The 14,969-nt window shown below is 49.5% G+C and overlaps 1 protein-coding gene across 2 annotated transcripts; it reads right to left on the minus strand.

The window, feature by feature from the left end:
- Positions 1 to 1,674: 1,674 nt before the first annotated feature.
- Positions 1,675 to 10,004, minus strand: RNF223 (ring finger protein 223). 2 transcript variants are annotated; one of them, XM_058855268.1, is made up of 3 exons: positions 9,657 to 10,004; positions 5,190 to 5,295; positions 1,675 to 2,640 (listed from the first exon to the last, which is right to left on the minus strand). In XM_058855268.1, the coding sequence occupies exons 2-3, from the start codon at positions 5,239 to 5,241 to the stop codon at positions 1,823 to 1,825; spliced, it is 870 nt and encodes a 289-aa protein (XP_058711251.1). In that variant the 5' UTR covers positions 5,242 to 5,295; positions 9,657 to 10,004; the 3' UTR covers positions 1,675 to 1,822. The 2 variants fall into 2 exon arrangements, with proteins under 2 accessions (XP_058711251.1, XP_058711252.1); XM_058855269.1 differs by lacking the exon at positions 5,190 to 5,295.
- Positions 10,005 to 14,969: the final 4,965 nt, after the last annotated feature.

The raw sequence follows: 14,969 nt of genomic DNA on the forward strand, positions 1-14,969 counted from the left end.
CCTGTTCCCTGTCTGTGTGTGCCAGTTTTGGGGCTCTGTTCCAATTGCTGAACCCCCAGAGCAGTTTTGGGATCTGAAATCTCATCTGGGACAATTCTCCCCCCCCCCCTCCAAAATGGGAGAAATTGGGAATTTTCTGGATAAAGTGCCCTGGGAATGCAGCTGGAATCACAAGGGAAAAGGGAGCAATCCTACCCAGGGACACCTGGAATTGTGGAAAACACAACTGAATCCATCCAGGCGTTCTCCTTGCACAGAATAAACCACACAGAATTAAATACATAAAAACATGGAATTTTTTGGGAATGGGAGCCGGGAAGTCTCTGGGAATCCCTGGCACATCCCTGTTCCAATAAAAGCAGCGTCGGCCACTGGCAGGGTCTCAAAGCGGCGCTTTGGAGGATGAGGAGGGCAAAGCTGTCCCAAAAAACCGGGATTTTTTGGCAGCGGGGAGAGGTTGGGGAGCGCTTTGGTGACTCCAGGCTGTGCTGGGTTTCTGCCTCTGCCTGGAAAATCCTCTTCCAGAGGAAGAGCAGGGATTTGGGAGCATCTTCCTGGGAAAATGAGTGGAGCTGGGTTCTGTGGGACTGCTGATGGGATGAGCTCGCTTCGGCAGCTCCACCTCCAGCACCAGGGAACCTTCCCAGCCCCTGGAATGCGGCTGTTTCACCTTCCCAGCCCCTGGAATGCGGCTGTTTCACCTTCCCAGCCTCTGGAATGCGGCAGTTTCCCACCTGTTCAGCCAGCCCTCCCCATCCCAGCTCCTCGAGGGAATAATTCCGGAGCTGCTCCAGCTGGCAGGAAGAAAAAAATCCCTTTATTCCCTCAGGAACTCGAGGAAGGAGCTGCCGCTGCCGTGGGGGATCCCGCGCTTCTCCTGCTCCCCGAGCATTCCAGGCCCGGATTCCATGGAGAGCCTGGCAGGGGAACTCGCAGGGATATTCCAGGGGCACGGGGAGGGGGTGCGGGGTCTGCCGGCCATCCCAGGAACTCAGCGGGCGTTCCCAGGAAAGGGAATTGTCCTGTTCCTCATCCCCATGGAGCTGAGCAGATCCAGGAATTGTCCTGTTCCTCATCCCCATGGAGCCAGGCAGATCCAGAGGCTCCTGGTGCTGCTAGGAAGGGATTTTGTCCCAGAAGCTGCCAGAGCAGCAGGTCCTGTCCCTGTTCCCATCCCTGAGCAGATCCAGAGGCTCTGGCACTACAGGAATTGGGATTTTGTCCCAAATCTTGTCAGGAGAGCGGGTCCTGTCCCTGTTCGCATCCCTGAGCAGATCCAGAGGCTCTGGCACCACTGGGAAGGGATTTTGTCCCAGATTCTGCCAGAGCAGCAGTCCTGCCCCTGTTCCCATCCCGGAGCAGGGACCAGCCCTACAGGAACGGGGGTTTTGTCCCAGCCGCTGTCAGGAGAGTCCTGTCCCAGGTCCCATCCCCGAGCCGCTCTGGCACTGGAGGAACGGGGGCTTTATCCCAGGTCCCATCCCCGAGCCGTTCTGGCCCTACAGGAACGGGGATTTTGTCCCAGGTGCCATCCCCGAGCCGCTCTGGCACTGGAGGAACGGGGGCTGTGTCCCAGCCGCTGTCAGGAGAGCGGGTCCTGTCCCAGGTCCCATCCCCGAGCCGTTCTGGCCCTACAGGAACGGGGGTTTTATCCCAGGTCCCATCCCCGAGCCGTTCTGGCCCTACAGGAACGGGGGTTTTGTCCCAGGTGCCATCCCCGAGCCGCTCTGGCCCTACAGGAACGGGGGTTGTGTCCCAGCCGCTGTCAGGAGAGAGGGTCCTGTCGCTGTCCCGTCCCGGAGCAGCTGCAGGGGCTCCAGCCCTAGAGGAACGGGAGCTGTGTGGCCGCCGCCGGTGCCGGGGTGGTTTTGGGGGTGAAGAATTGGGGTCTGGCGGGGCGGCTGAAGCAGCGCATGTTGCCGGTTTTGAGCGCGCACTGCACGGGCCACAGCACGATGCAGAACAGGATGAGCACCAGAGCCGAGAGCAGCACGATCCGCTTCCAATCGTCGCACAGCTCGCAGCGGGACAGCCTCCCCGCCAGCCCCGGCGGCGGCGGCTCCGCGCTGTCCGCCTTGCTCATGGCCACGTCGATGGACAGGCACGACTCGGGGTTCTCGGCGTCGTCCGAGGCGCGGCGGCAGCAGAGCTTGGTGCCGTCCATCCAGAGCAGGCGCTCCTGCTGCTGCTCGGGGGGCAGCGTGGCCAGCAGCGGGCGGCAGGTGCGCAGCCCCGGCGCTCCCCGGCCCGGCAGAGCCGTGGGCTGGCGGCACAGCGGGCACGGCAGCGGCTCCCCGGGCCCCGCGGGGCCGGGCAGCGCCGCGCTCAGCCTCGCCACGCACTCCAGGCAGAACACGTGCGAGCACTGCAGCACCTTGGGCGTCTTGAAGGCGTTGTCGTAGCTGGTGAAGCAGATGGAGCACTCCACCGGAGAGGCCGGCTTGGGCGAGCCGGGGCTGGCCGAGCCCGGGGAGCCTCTCCGGCCGCCCTCCCCCGGCGAGCTCAGCACCAGCGGGCTCAGAGGCACCGGCGGCGCCGCCGGCTCGGGGCTGCTCGGAGAGTCCGGAGTGCTCGAGTGCCACAGCTGGGGGAAACACGACATGACGGAGCCCCCGGCCACGAACAGAGCCCTGGGAGACTCTGCAAGAGAAGAACGGTGTAGGGTGGATTATTTTATTTTATTTTATTTTATTTTATTTTATTTTATTTTATTTTATTTTATTTTATTTTATTTTTTCTCTATTTTATTGTATTGTATTTAATTTCATTTTGTTTTATTTTATTTTATTTTATTTTATTTTATTTTATTTTATTTTATATTATTCTAGAATATATATAAATTTTTATATTAATATACTACAATATATTAACATATTATATATGATAGATCTATCTATATAAATAAAAATATAAATAAATGTATAATGTAGTACATATATTATATATCATATAATTCATAATTCATATGTTAATATTATATTTTTGTATATATTTTATTATTTTACTTTCTTTTATTATTTTCTCTTATTATTTTCTTTTATTATTACTTATATTTTATCATTCTATTTCATTCTTTTCTTTTATTCTTTTCTTTTCCTTTATTATTTTCTTTCATTCTTTTATTATTTCCTTTAATTATTTCCTTTTAGTATTTTCTCTTATTATTTTATTTTATTTTATTTTATTTTATTTTATTTTATTTTATTATTTTTTCTTATTTAATTTTCTTTTCTTATTTTTCTTATTCTCTAATTTCATTCCAAACTCCCTTCCCGGAGCCCTTTGTGTCTCTCCTGAGCCGCGGCAGAGCCGGGAAGGCCACGGGAGCGAAACCTCGGCATTCCGGCTTTTCCATTTTCCATGGATTTGGATCCCTGGAGCTGCTCAGTGCAGAACTCCACGTTCCACCCCCAGCGTGAGCCGCTGCCTTCCCACTCCCACCAGTTCCTCTCCGGGGCTGGGATGGGAACAGAAGGAGTTGGGGGCAGCAGATTTGGGGTGAATTCCTTCATTCCCTGCAGCTGGAATTGCAGGATTAACCCCAACCTGCAAATGGATCCAGCCCATAAAAATGGGAAAACCCGTGAGCCGTGCTCCATTGGGGGGATCCATTTTGGGGGATCCATTTTGGGGGATCCATTTTGGGGGGATCCATTTTGGATGGGCCCATTTTGGGGGGGGGATCCATTTTGGGGGGGATCCATTTTGGGGGATCCATTGGGGGGGATCCATTTTGGGGGGTCCATTTTGGATGGGATCCATTTTGGATGGGTCCATTTTGTGGATCCATTTTGGGGGGGATCCATTTTGAGGGGATCCATTTTGGGTGGGATCCATTTTGGATGGGCCCATTCTGGGGGGGATCCATTTTGGATGTGTCCATTTTGGGGGATCCATTTGGGGGGGGGTCCATTTTGGGGGTATCCATTTTGGGTGGGTCCATTTTGGGGGGGGGTCCATTTTGGATGGGTCCATTTTGGGGGGGATCCATTTTGGGTGGGTCCATTTGGGGGGGGATCCATTTTGGATGGGTCCATTTTGGATGGGTCCATTTTGGGTGGGTCCATTTTGGATGGGATCCATTTTGGATGGGTCCATTTTGGGGGGGATCCATTTTGGGTGGGTCCATTTTGGATGGGATCCATTTTGGATGGGTCCATTTTGGGGGGGATCCATTTTAGGTGGGTCCACTTGGGGGGGGGGATCCATTTTGGATGGGTCCATTTTGGATGGGATCCATTTTGGGTGGGTCCATTTTGGATGGGATCCATTTTGGGGGGGATCCATTTTGGATGGGATCCATTTTGGATGGGTCCATTTTGGATGGGATCCATTTTGGGGGGGTCCATTTGGGGGGGTTTGTCTGCCCTAAATACACCTGAAGGCCCTTCAGGAAACAGATGGCCCCAATCCCAAAAATTCGGGTTCCAAACCCCTCCTGTCCCTTCATCCCCCTCGGAATCACCAAAATTTGGGTTATTTTAGCAACACCTGCAGCTCCACCTGCATCCAGATCCAAATTTCAGCTCCTGCGCCTTCATCCCCCTCGGAATCACCGTAAATTTGGGTTATTTTAGGCAGCACCTGCAGCTCCACCTGCATCCAGAGGCAAATTCCAGCTCCTGCCCCTTCATTCCCCTCAGAATCACCCAAAATTTGATTATTTTAGGCAAAACCTGCATCCAGAGCCAAATTTTGAGCTCCTCTTCCTTCGTTCCCCTCAGAATCACCCAAAATTTAGGTTATTTTAGCTCCACCTGGATCCAGATCCAAATTTCAGCTCCTGTTTAGGACTTCAGGAGCCTCAATCCCAGAAATTCAGATTCCAAACCCCTCCTGTCCCTTCATCCCCCTCGGAATCACCCAAATTTGGGTTATTTTAGCAACACCTGCATCCAGATCCAACTTTCACCTCCTTTCTGGGAATTCAGGAGCCCCAATCCCAGAAATTCGGGTCCCAAACCCCTCCTGTGCCTTCGCCCCCCTCGGAATCACTTTTCATTCTTCCCATTTGGTCTGGAAAATGGGGTTGGGGTTTTTTTTGCCTCTGGTTTTAGGGAGCCCCAAGGAGGCGTCGGGAGAAGCGAGGAAGCCGCAGGGATCCCTCCGAGCCTTTCCCGCTGGAACGGGAGCCACGTTCCCACCGAAATTCCTCCCTTTTGGGCGGAAACAACACGAGGAGGACCTACCCCGGGTGGTGCCCCCCGGCAGCCGGGCTGGGAGGAGAGCAGAGGATTCCATGAGGGAATCTCTGATTCTGGGAATGCCTCAGGGATTATGGAGCATGAGCCAGGCCTAAGAGACAGACAACACTTTTCAGCGGGGAGATAACGAGGGGAAAAATGGGGTTTTTTGGGATTTTTGGGAGGGAGCTGCCCGGGGATGCTGGAATTCCAGAAAAAACCTGGGAAGGGAGGAAATGAGGGGTTTTTTTATCCCAGCAGAAATGGTGGAATTCCAGGCCTGGCGCTGTCACCGAGACAGAAGGAGAGCCACAGGAATTCTCCGAGGTTCCAGAGGTTTTCCCGTGGGAAAGGGGGAACCGCCTGAGCCCGGCTCTGGAACAGAGCCCCAGGACCAGAAAATCTGGGTCCAAACCATTCCTGTGCCCTCATTCCCCTCGGAATCACCCAAATTTGGGTTATTTTAGCACCACCTGCAGCTCCACCTGCATCCAGAGGCAAATTCCAGCTCCTGTCCCTTCATCCCCCTCAGAATCCTCCAAACTTTGATTATTTTAGGCAAAACCTGCATCCAGAGCCAACTTTTGAGCTCCCGTCCTTTCATCCCGCTCGGAATCACCCAAAATTTGAATTATTTTAGCAACACCTGCAGCTCCCCCTGCATTTGGAGCCAAATTCCAGCTCCTGTCTGGGAGTTTAGGAGCATCAATCCCAGAAAATCGGGTTCCAAACCCCTCCTGTGCCTTCATTCCATTCATAATCTTCCAAAATTTGGGTTATTTTAGGCAAAACCTGCATCCAGAGCCAAATTTTGAGTTCCTCTTCCTTTGTTCCCCTCAGAGTCACCCAAATTTGGGTTATTTTATCTCCCACTGCATCCAGATCCAAATTTCAGCTCCTGTCTGGGAGTTCAGGAGCCTCAATCCCAGAAATTCGGGCTCCAAACCCCTCCTGTGCCTTTATCCCCCTCAGAATTCTCCAAAATTTGAATTATTTTAGCACCACCTGCAGTTCCCCCTGCATCCAGAGCCAAATTCCAGTTCCTGTCCCTTCATCTCCCTTGGAATCATCCAAAATTTGGGTTATTTTAGGCAAAACCTGCATCCAGATCCAAAGTTTGAACTCCTGTTCCTTCATCCCCCTCAGAATCACCCAGATTTGGGTTCTTTTATCTCTACCTGGATTCAGATCCAAATTCCAGCTCCTGTCTGGGAGTTCAGGAACTCAAATCCCAGAAATTTGGGTTCCAAACCCCTCCTGTGCCTTCATCCCCCTCAGAATCACCAAAATTTGGGATAATTTAGGCAACACTCACAACTCCACCTGCATCCAGAGCCAAATTCCAGCTCCTGTTCCTTCATCCCCCTCGGAATCACCCAGATTTGGGTTATTTTAGCTCCACCTGGATCCACAGCCAACTTTCAGTGCCTGTCCCTTCATCCCCCTCAGAATCCTCCAAAATTTGGGTTATTTTAGGCAGAACCTGCATCCAGAACCAAAATTCAGCTCCTCTTCCTTCATCCCCTTGGCATCTCCCAAAATTTGGGTTATTTTAGGCAAAACTTGGATCCAGAGCCAAATTCCAGCAGCTGTCCCTTCATCCTCCTCAGAATCACAAAAATTTGGGTTATTTTAGACAGCACTCACAACTCCACCTGCATCCAGAGCCAAATTCTAGCTCCTGTTCCTTCATCCCCCTCAGAATCCTCCAAAATTTGGGTTATTTTAGGCAGAACCTGCATCCAGAACCAAAATTCAGCTCCTGTTCCTTCATCCCCCTCGGAATCACCCAGATTTGGGTTATTTTATCTCCACCTGGATTCAGATCCAAATTCCAGCTCCTGTCTGGGAGTTCAGGAACTCAAATCCCAGAAATTTGGGTTCCAAACCCCTCCTGTGCCTTCATCTCCTTCATAATCCTCCAAACTTTGGGTTATTTTAGCTCCACCTGGATCCAGAGCCGAATTCCAGCTCCTGTTCCTTCATCCCCCTCAGAATCCTCCAAACTTTGGGTTATTTTAGGCAGAACCTGCATCCAGAACCAAAATTCAGCTCCTGTTCCTTCATCCCCTTGGAATCTCCCAAAATTTGGGTTATTTTAGCTCCACCTGGATCCAGAGCCAAATTCCAGCTGCTATCCCTTCATCCCCCTCAGAATCACCCAAAATTGGAATTATTTTAGCTCCACCTGGATCCAGAGTCAAATTCCAGCTGCTATCCCTTCATCCCGCTCGGAATCACCCAAAATTTGAATTATTTTGGCACCGCCTGCAGCTCCCCCTGCATCCAGAGGCAAATTCCAGCGGCTGTAGCCGGCAGCAGCAGGAAATTCCTGGTGCCAGCTCAGCTTCCCGGGAACATTTTTGGGGATGAGTCAGGATCCTCCCGGCTGGGAGGAGGCAGCGGAGCCGGAATTCCAGCCCGCAGCTCCTCCCGCATTCCCGTCCTCATTGCAGCGCCCAGAAACTCCAAATATTCCCCACATTCCACAAGGAAAAAAAAGAGGAAATTAAAAATCTCTGTGGTTTGAGGATGAGGAATTCAGCCCTCTCCCTTCCCTTCGGAATTTCCTCTTTTTGTGCTTCTCTTCATTTAAATACGGATTTTTTGGGGGGGTGCAGCTTCTCCTTAAATTTAAATTTGATTGAAATTGAAATTAAATAATTCAATAATAATAATAATAAAGATATAATTACTAATAATATATAATATATATAACATATAGAATATAAAAATATAATTAAGACAATAAATAAATAATAATAGCTTAAATAACTTAAATAATTTATTTAAATTTAAATTAGGGTGAAATTTGGGGAATTTTCCAGCGAGTTTAGATCGATTTTTTTTTATTTTTAAATTTTTCAGCTGCAGCACAGATGCCGATAAATCCCAAATCCAAGCCCAAACTTCCAGGATGAGGAAAACCTAAGGGAGTTTTTGCTTTTTTCTTATTTTTGGGGGGGGGGAATTAAATCTTTTGTAGAACTCTGTCCATTCAATCTAGGTTTGTTTTTTTTGCAGTTCCTGGGGGTTTTTGCAGGAATTTTCAGGAATTCTGAGCAGCGAGGGAAACAGGGAAAGGGAGAAGCCTCGGCTCGCTCCAGCTCTTATTTCACAACCTGAATTATGAAATTTCAGGAGGTTTTATTGGTCTGAGCTGTGTCAGCTCCAGCACAGCAAAATCCTGACATTAAACTCCAAATTCAGCCCCAAAATCTGTTTTTAAATAAAAATCCAAACTTTCCTTCGCGCTCCTCGTTTGCCAAACGCAGCCCTGACCCCCTGGAAACCTCTCTGGTTTAATAAATGGAGATTCTGCTAATTTTCCTCGTTTAATTCCACGGAGTTTTGGTTGATATTTTGATTTTTTTGGGGTTTCTGGGGATCACTTGGAACACGGGGATTTGGATTGAGCTGAGGAGAGCCCGGTTGAGACCCGGAATTCCCGTGGGATGTGTCAGCCTCCCCCTTGTGCAGAATTTCAATGGAATTTTTTGAGGTTTTGGGGTTTTTTGTTTGATTTTCTGATTATTTTTTAAATTCATCCTCTCCTTTTCCCAGCCACTTTTCCAAAGCTTCGGGAATGCTGGGAAATGAGGAAGCCGTTCACAAAGGAAGGAATTCCATACTTTTGGTCAGTTCTAGGGATCTCTTTACACCACAAAACCAGACAGAGAGGGGCCAGGCTTAAAATGGGATTTGGGATTTGTCCTGGTCCAGTGATCCCAGTTCCAACAGTCCCAGTTCCAGTGATCCCTAATCCAGTGATCCCAATTCCAACAGTCCCTGTGATCCCAGTTCCAACAATCCCTAATCCAGCGATCCCAGTTCCAGTGATTCCTAATCCAGTATCCCTGTTTGAGTGATCCCAATTCCAGTGATCCCTGTCCCAGTGATCCCAGTTCCAACGATCCCAGTTCCAGTGATCCCTAATCCAGTGATCCCAGTTCCAACAATGCCTAATTCAACAGTCCCAGTCCCAACATTCCCAGTTCCAGCCATCCCTAATCCAACAATCCCATTTCCAGCATTCCCAGTCCCAGCGATCCCAGACCAGTTTCTGTCCCGCGGGCTGATCCCATCCCACGGATCCCATCCCACGGATCCCATCCCATGGATCCTATCCCATGGATCCTATCCCACGGATCCCATCCCATGGATCCCATCCCATGGATCCTATCCCACGGATCCCATCCTATGGATCCTATCCCACGGATCCCATCCCATGGATCCCATCCCATGGATCCCATCCCACGGATCCCATCCCATGGATCCCATCCCACAGATCCCATCCCATGGATCCCATCCCATGGATCCTATCCCACGGATCCCATCCTATGGATCCTATCCCATGGATCCCATCCCACGGATCCCATCCTATGGATCCTATCCCATGGATCCCATCCCACGGATCCCATCCCACAGATCCTATCCCATGGATCCCATCCCATGGATCCCATCCCGCTGTACCTGTGCAGGGCTCTCAGCCAGACTGGATCATGTCCCGGCAATCCCCACTCCCTCCTTCGGAACCCTCTGAATTCCAGCCGGGATCGCTCCCCGGGTTCCGGAGCAGGAGCGGCGGGGCCCAGGTGTGTTTATACCGAGCCCAGGCTGCTCTTCCTGCTCCTCCAGCCCTTCCTCATCCTCTGATTCATCCCGGCACAAACAGCCTGGAATGCTGCCAGAGGGGACCCAGCCGCGGGAAAACAGGGACTGATCCCTCCCTGCTGCCATGGGAATTCTGCTTTCCAGGGGTTTCCAAACTTTTCCATCCATTTTCATCATTGATCCCTCTTTTCCAGGCTGGGAAATTCCATTTTTCAGGTTTTTTTTTTTTGACATATCTAGAATTTATCCCTCTTTTCCAGGCTGGGAAATTCCATTTTTCAGGTTTTTTTTTACATTTTCCTTCATCTATCCCTCTTTTCCAGACTGGGAAATTCTGCTTTCCAAAATTTCCTGTCATTTTCCATCCATTTCCATCATTGATCCCTCTTTTCCAGGCTGAGAAATTCCATTTTTCGAAAAATATTTTCAAAATATTTTTTTATTTTAAATATTTTCCATAATCTATCCCTCTTTTCCAGGCTGGGAAATTTTGCTTTCCTTTTTTTTTCCCCTGTCATTTTCCATCAGTTTCCATCATTGATCCCTTTTTGCCAGGCTGGAAAAATCCATTTTTCAGAGTTTTTTTACATTTTCCTTCATTGATCCCTCTTTTCCAGACTAGGAAATTCTATTTTTCAGGGTTTTTTTTTTCACATTTTCCAGAATTTATCCCTCTTTTCCAGGCTGGGAAATTTTATTTTTAAGGGGTTTTCAAAATTTTCTGTCATTTTCCATCAATTTTCATCATTGATCCCTCTTTTCCACTGGGAAATTCTATTTTTGAGGTGTTTCTTTTTAATATTTTCCATAATTTATCCCTCTTTTCCGACTGGGAAATTCTGCTTTCCAAAATTTCCTGTTGTTTTCCATCCATTTCCATCATTTATCCCTCTTTTCCAGGCTGGGAAATTCCACTTTCCAGGGTTTTTTAAAATATTTCCCATCATTTATTCCTCTTTTCTAGGTTTGGAAATTCCATTTTCCAGGGTTTTTTTAAAATATTTTCCAGAATTTATCCCTCTTTTCCAGGCTGGGAAATTCCATTTTCCAGGGTTTTTTTTTAAATATTTTCCAGAATTTATCCCTCTTTTCCAGGTTGGGAAATTCCATTTTCCAGGGTTTTTTTACATTTTCCCGAGGATCAGGAGTGGCGCTGTTATTCCCAGGTGGAGAAGAAATGATCCAGAGGCAGCCGGAGCCATGGGATGCTGCTGGGGAGGGAGGAAATCCTGGAATCATGGAAATCCCATCACAAAAGGGCGGGAATCCAATCCAGTCACTCCCCCAGCACTAAACCCAAGGAATTCCCCAAAGGAATGGGGAATTCCGGAGATCCTTGGAGACCCTGGAATTCCCTGGGAGAGATGGAGAGAGAAATTCCCCAAGGAAAATCCCTCTCCATGTTCCTTGGAGGCCCTGCAGGAATTGGGGTCTGGAATTGATTCCTTCCCTAAAAATTGAGAAATTGGGAAAAATCCCATCTGGAATTGCCTCGTGTCCCTAAAAATCTGCAAAAGAAAGGAATTGGGGTCTGGAATTGCCTTCTCTGCTGGTGGCTCTCCCTGGAAGAGATGGAGAGGTAAAGTCCCAAGGAAAATCCCTCTCCATGTTCCTTGAAAGCCCCTGGCAAATCCTGGAATTCTCTGGGAGAGATGGAGAGGAAAATTCCCCATAAAAATTCCTCTCCAGGCCTCTGCAGATCCTGGAATTCTTCGGGAGAGATTAAGAGGAAAATTCCTGAGGAAAATCCTTCTCCATGTTCCTTGGAGGCCCCTGGCAGATCCTGGAATTCTCTGGAAGAGATTGAGAAGAAAATTCCCAATGAAAATCCCTCTCCTGCAGCCCCTGGAATTCCCTGAGAGGGACTGAGAGGAAAATTCCCAATGAAAATCCTTCTCCAGGCCCCTGGAATTCCCTGGCAGAGATTTGCTGGAATTCCCAGGCCATCCAGAGGGAACGTGGGGCTTCCCCTGAGCTGGGCAAGGGAAGGTTGGGAGAATCCCGGGACAGAAACAGGGAATGGTTTGGGGTTGGGAAAGGCCTCCAAGCCCATCCAGGGATTCCTGGAGGTCCCTCTGGAGCCTTTTCCCGGTTCATTCCCGGTTTTCTCCAGCAGCGAGGGAAGGAGGTTGGGAGCTCTCCCAACATTTTAATTGTCCCGGTGAGGATCCCGTGCCGGTTCCGGGGGATGAGTCACTTCCCGCCATGCGCTGACGGCTTTGGGAATGACCTTGGGAATGCCCTTGGGAATGCGGTGTCAGAGCCTGGGAATGGCGCCAGGGCCCTCGTGCTCCTCCTCTCCCAGACTTCCTTCCGTAACCAAATCCTCTGGCCCTCTGCTGGCAGAATTCCTGCTTTTCCAGCCCTGGATCCATGGGAATTCCTCACAGCCAAGGGATTCTTCATTCCTGCTTTTCCAGAGGCAGATCCAAGGGAATTCCTCAGAGCCAAAGGATTCCTCATTCCTCCTTTTCTAGCCCTGGATCCATGGGAATTCTCACAGCCAAGGGATTCCTTGTTCCTCCTTTTTTAGCCCTGGATCCATGGGAATCCTCACAGCTGAAGGATTCCTCGTTCCTCCTTTCCCAGAGGTGGATCCATGAGAATCCTCACAGCCAAGGGATTCCTTGTTCCTCCTTTTCCAGCTCTAGATCCATGAGAATCCTCACAGCCAAGGGATTCCTCATTCCTGCTCTTCCAGCCCTGGATCCATGGGAATCCTCACAGCCAAGGGATTCCTCATTCCTGCTCTTCCAGAGTTGCATCCAAGGGAATTCCTCAGAGCCAAAGGATCCCTTGTTCCTGCTTTTCCTTCCCTGGGAATCCTTAGAGCCAAGGGATTCCTCATTCCTGCTTTTCCAGCCCTGGATCCATGGGAATTCCTCACCCCCCACTGGGCGTGGTTTGCACTGCCCAGAGCACATCCAGGTGGGAAGGACGAGTTGGAATTCCAAGGAATCCCACAAATCCCAGCAAATAATTCCACCTCCCTCTCTTCCAATGAATCTTCCAGGCTCTTGGTTCTTGAAGGAACAAAGCGGAAAATCAAGAGGAAAAAATCCACTCCGACCATTCCGAGGGAACGCCCCAGCCGGCCTGGGAATGCCAAAGTCAGGGATTGAGGAAAGGGAATGGATCTGTCTGGAGAAATTCCAAATTGGAGCCATGAGAATGGAAAATAAATCGCTCCAAGATCTAACAGAGAGGTCCAGGATCCGGCATCCAAACTGGGCTCGAGTGCTGCTGCTCCTGGGAATGCCACAGTCAGGATTTTTAGGAAGAGGGAATGGATTTATCTGGAGAAATTCCAAGATTCAATCCATGAGAATGGAAAAGAAATTGTTCTGGGATTTAACGGAGAGATCCAGGATCCAGATCTGAGCTGGGTTCGAGTGCTGCTGTTCCTGGGAATGCCAAAATCAGGATTTTTAGGAAGAGGGAATGGAGAAATTCCATTTTTTATGGAGAAATTCCAAGATTCAATCCATGAGAATTGAAAAGAAATCAATCTGAGATTTAAGAGAGATCCAGGATCCCGATCCAAACCGGGCTCGAGTGCTGCTGTTCCCAACATGTCTGGGAATGTCAAAATCAGGATTTTTAGGAAGAGGGAATGGATTTTTCTGGAGAAATTCCAAGATTTGATCCATGAGAATGGAAAAGAAATTGCTCCAAGATCTAACGGAGAGATCCAGGATCTGGCTCCAAGCTGGACTCAGGTGCTGCTGTTCCCAGCATGTCTGGGAATGCCAAAATCAGGATTTTTAGGAAGAGGGAATGGATTTTTCTGGAGAAATCCCAAGATTTGATCCGTGAGAATGGAAAATAAACTGTTCCGAGATTTAACAGAGAGATCCAGGATCCCGATCCGAGCTGGGTTTGAGTGCTGCTGCTCCCGGGAATGCCAAAGTCAGTTTTTTAGGAAGAGGGAATGAATTTGTCTGGAGAAATTCCAAGATTGCAGCCGTGAGAATGGAAAAGAAATTGCTCCAAGATCTAACGGAGAGATCCAGGATCCCGATCCAAACCAGGCTCGAGTGCTGCTGCTCCTGGGAATGCCAAATTCAGGATTTTTAGGAAGAGGGAATGGATTTTTCTGGAGAAATTCCAAGATTTGATCCGTGAGAATGGAAAATAAATAGTTTTGAGATTTAACAGAGAGATTCAGGATCCGGCTCCGAGCTGGGTGTTCTGCCCCCAGCCCTCTGGGAATTCCTGACTTCCCAAAAATCCATGGAATCCCTGCTAGGCTCCCTGCTCCACCTGCAGCTCCCGGCTCCCAGATTTGCCTCGTGTTAAAAGCAGCAAAAAAATCATTTTAGCAATTCTGCCAAAAAAAAAAAAATTAAAAAAAAAAAAATCCTGAGGGAAATCAGGAAATCTTGGAAATGCCAAATTGAAATGGATTGGGGCTCCAAGGAATTGGGAAAATTCTGGGATTGCGAAAGGTGCTGCTCCTCATGCCCACATGAAATAACAAGGGGTTAAAAAGAGGAATGAACCACAGAAAAATAAGATTTTTAGGGGAAATAAGCCACATTTAAAGGCGATTTTTTAGGGACAATAAACCCCAGAAAAAGGAGATTTTTAGGGAAAATAAACCACAGAAAAAGGAGATTTTTAGGGGAAATAAGCCACATTTAAAGGAGATTTTTTTAGGGGAAATAAACGACACGGTTTCCTCTCTGGAATTCTGCACGGTTCAATGATTTGGGTGGGAAGGGATCTTAAATCCCATCCGGTCCCACCCCTTCCCATGGGCAGGGCCACCTCCCACTGCCCCAGGCTGCTCCAAGGCCCGTCCAAGCTGGCCTTGGGGACTGCCCGAGATGGGGCAGCCACATCTGGGCCAGCTCTTCCCGATTTTCCCGAATTCCCAGGATTTTTGGGCGCACAGGCCTCGACCCCGCCGCCTCCTCCCTCCCGCCGCGTCAACGTTGCCGGGCAACGCCTGAAATGGCGGCGGGCGCGCGGGGCACGCCGGGAGTTGTAGTGCGGAGACCCCACCGCCCCCGCGCCCCGCCGGCAGCGCGGGACTCGCTTTCCCAGCAGGCACCGCGGCGCCGTGCGAAAAGGCTGAGATAGCGCATTTACCTGCGGGGAGCGGGTACAGGTGGGGCGCGCCGCGGTTCCTCTCGGGATTTGTAGTTCTTGGCGGAGAGGATGCTCGGC

This window comes from Poecile atricapillus, chromosome 22 (assembly GCF_030490865.1).
Source record: "Poecile atricapillus isolate bPoeAtr1 chromosome 22, bPoeAtr1.hap1, whole genome shotgun sequence".
Classification (NCBI taxonomy): domain Eukaryota; kingdom Metazoa; phylum Chordata; class Aves; order Passeriformes; family Paridae; genus Poecile; species Poecile atricapillus.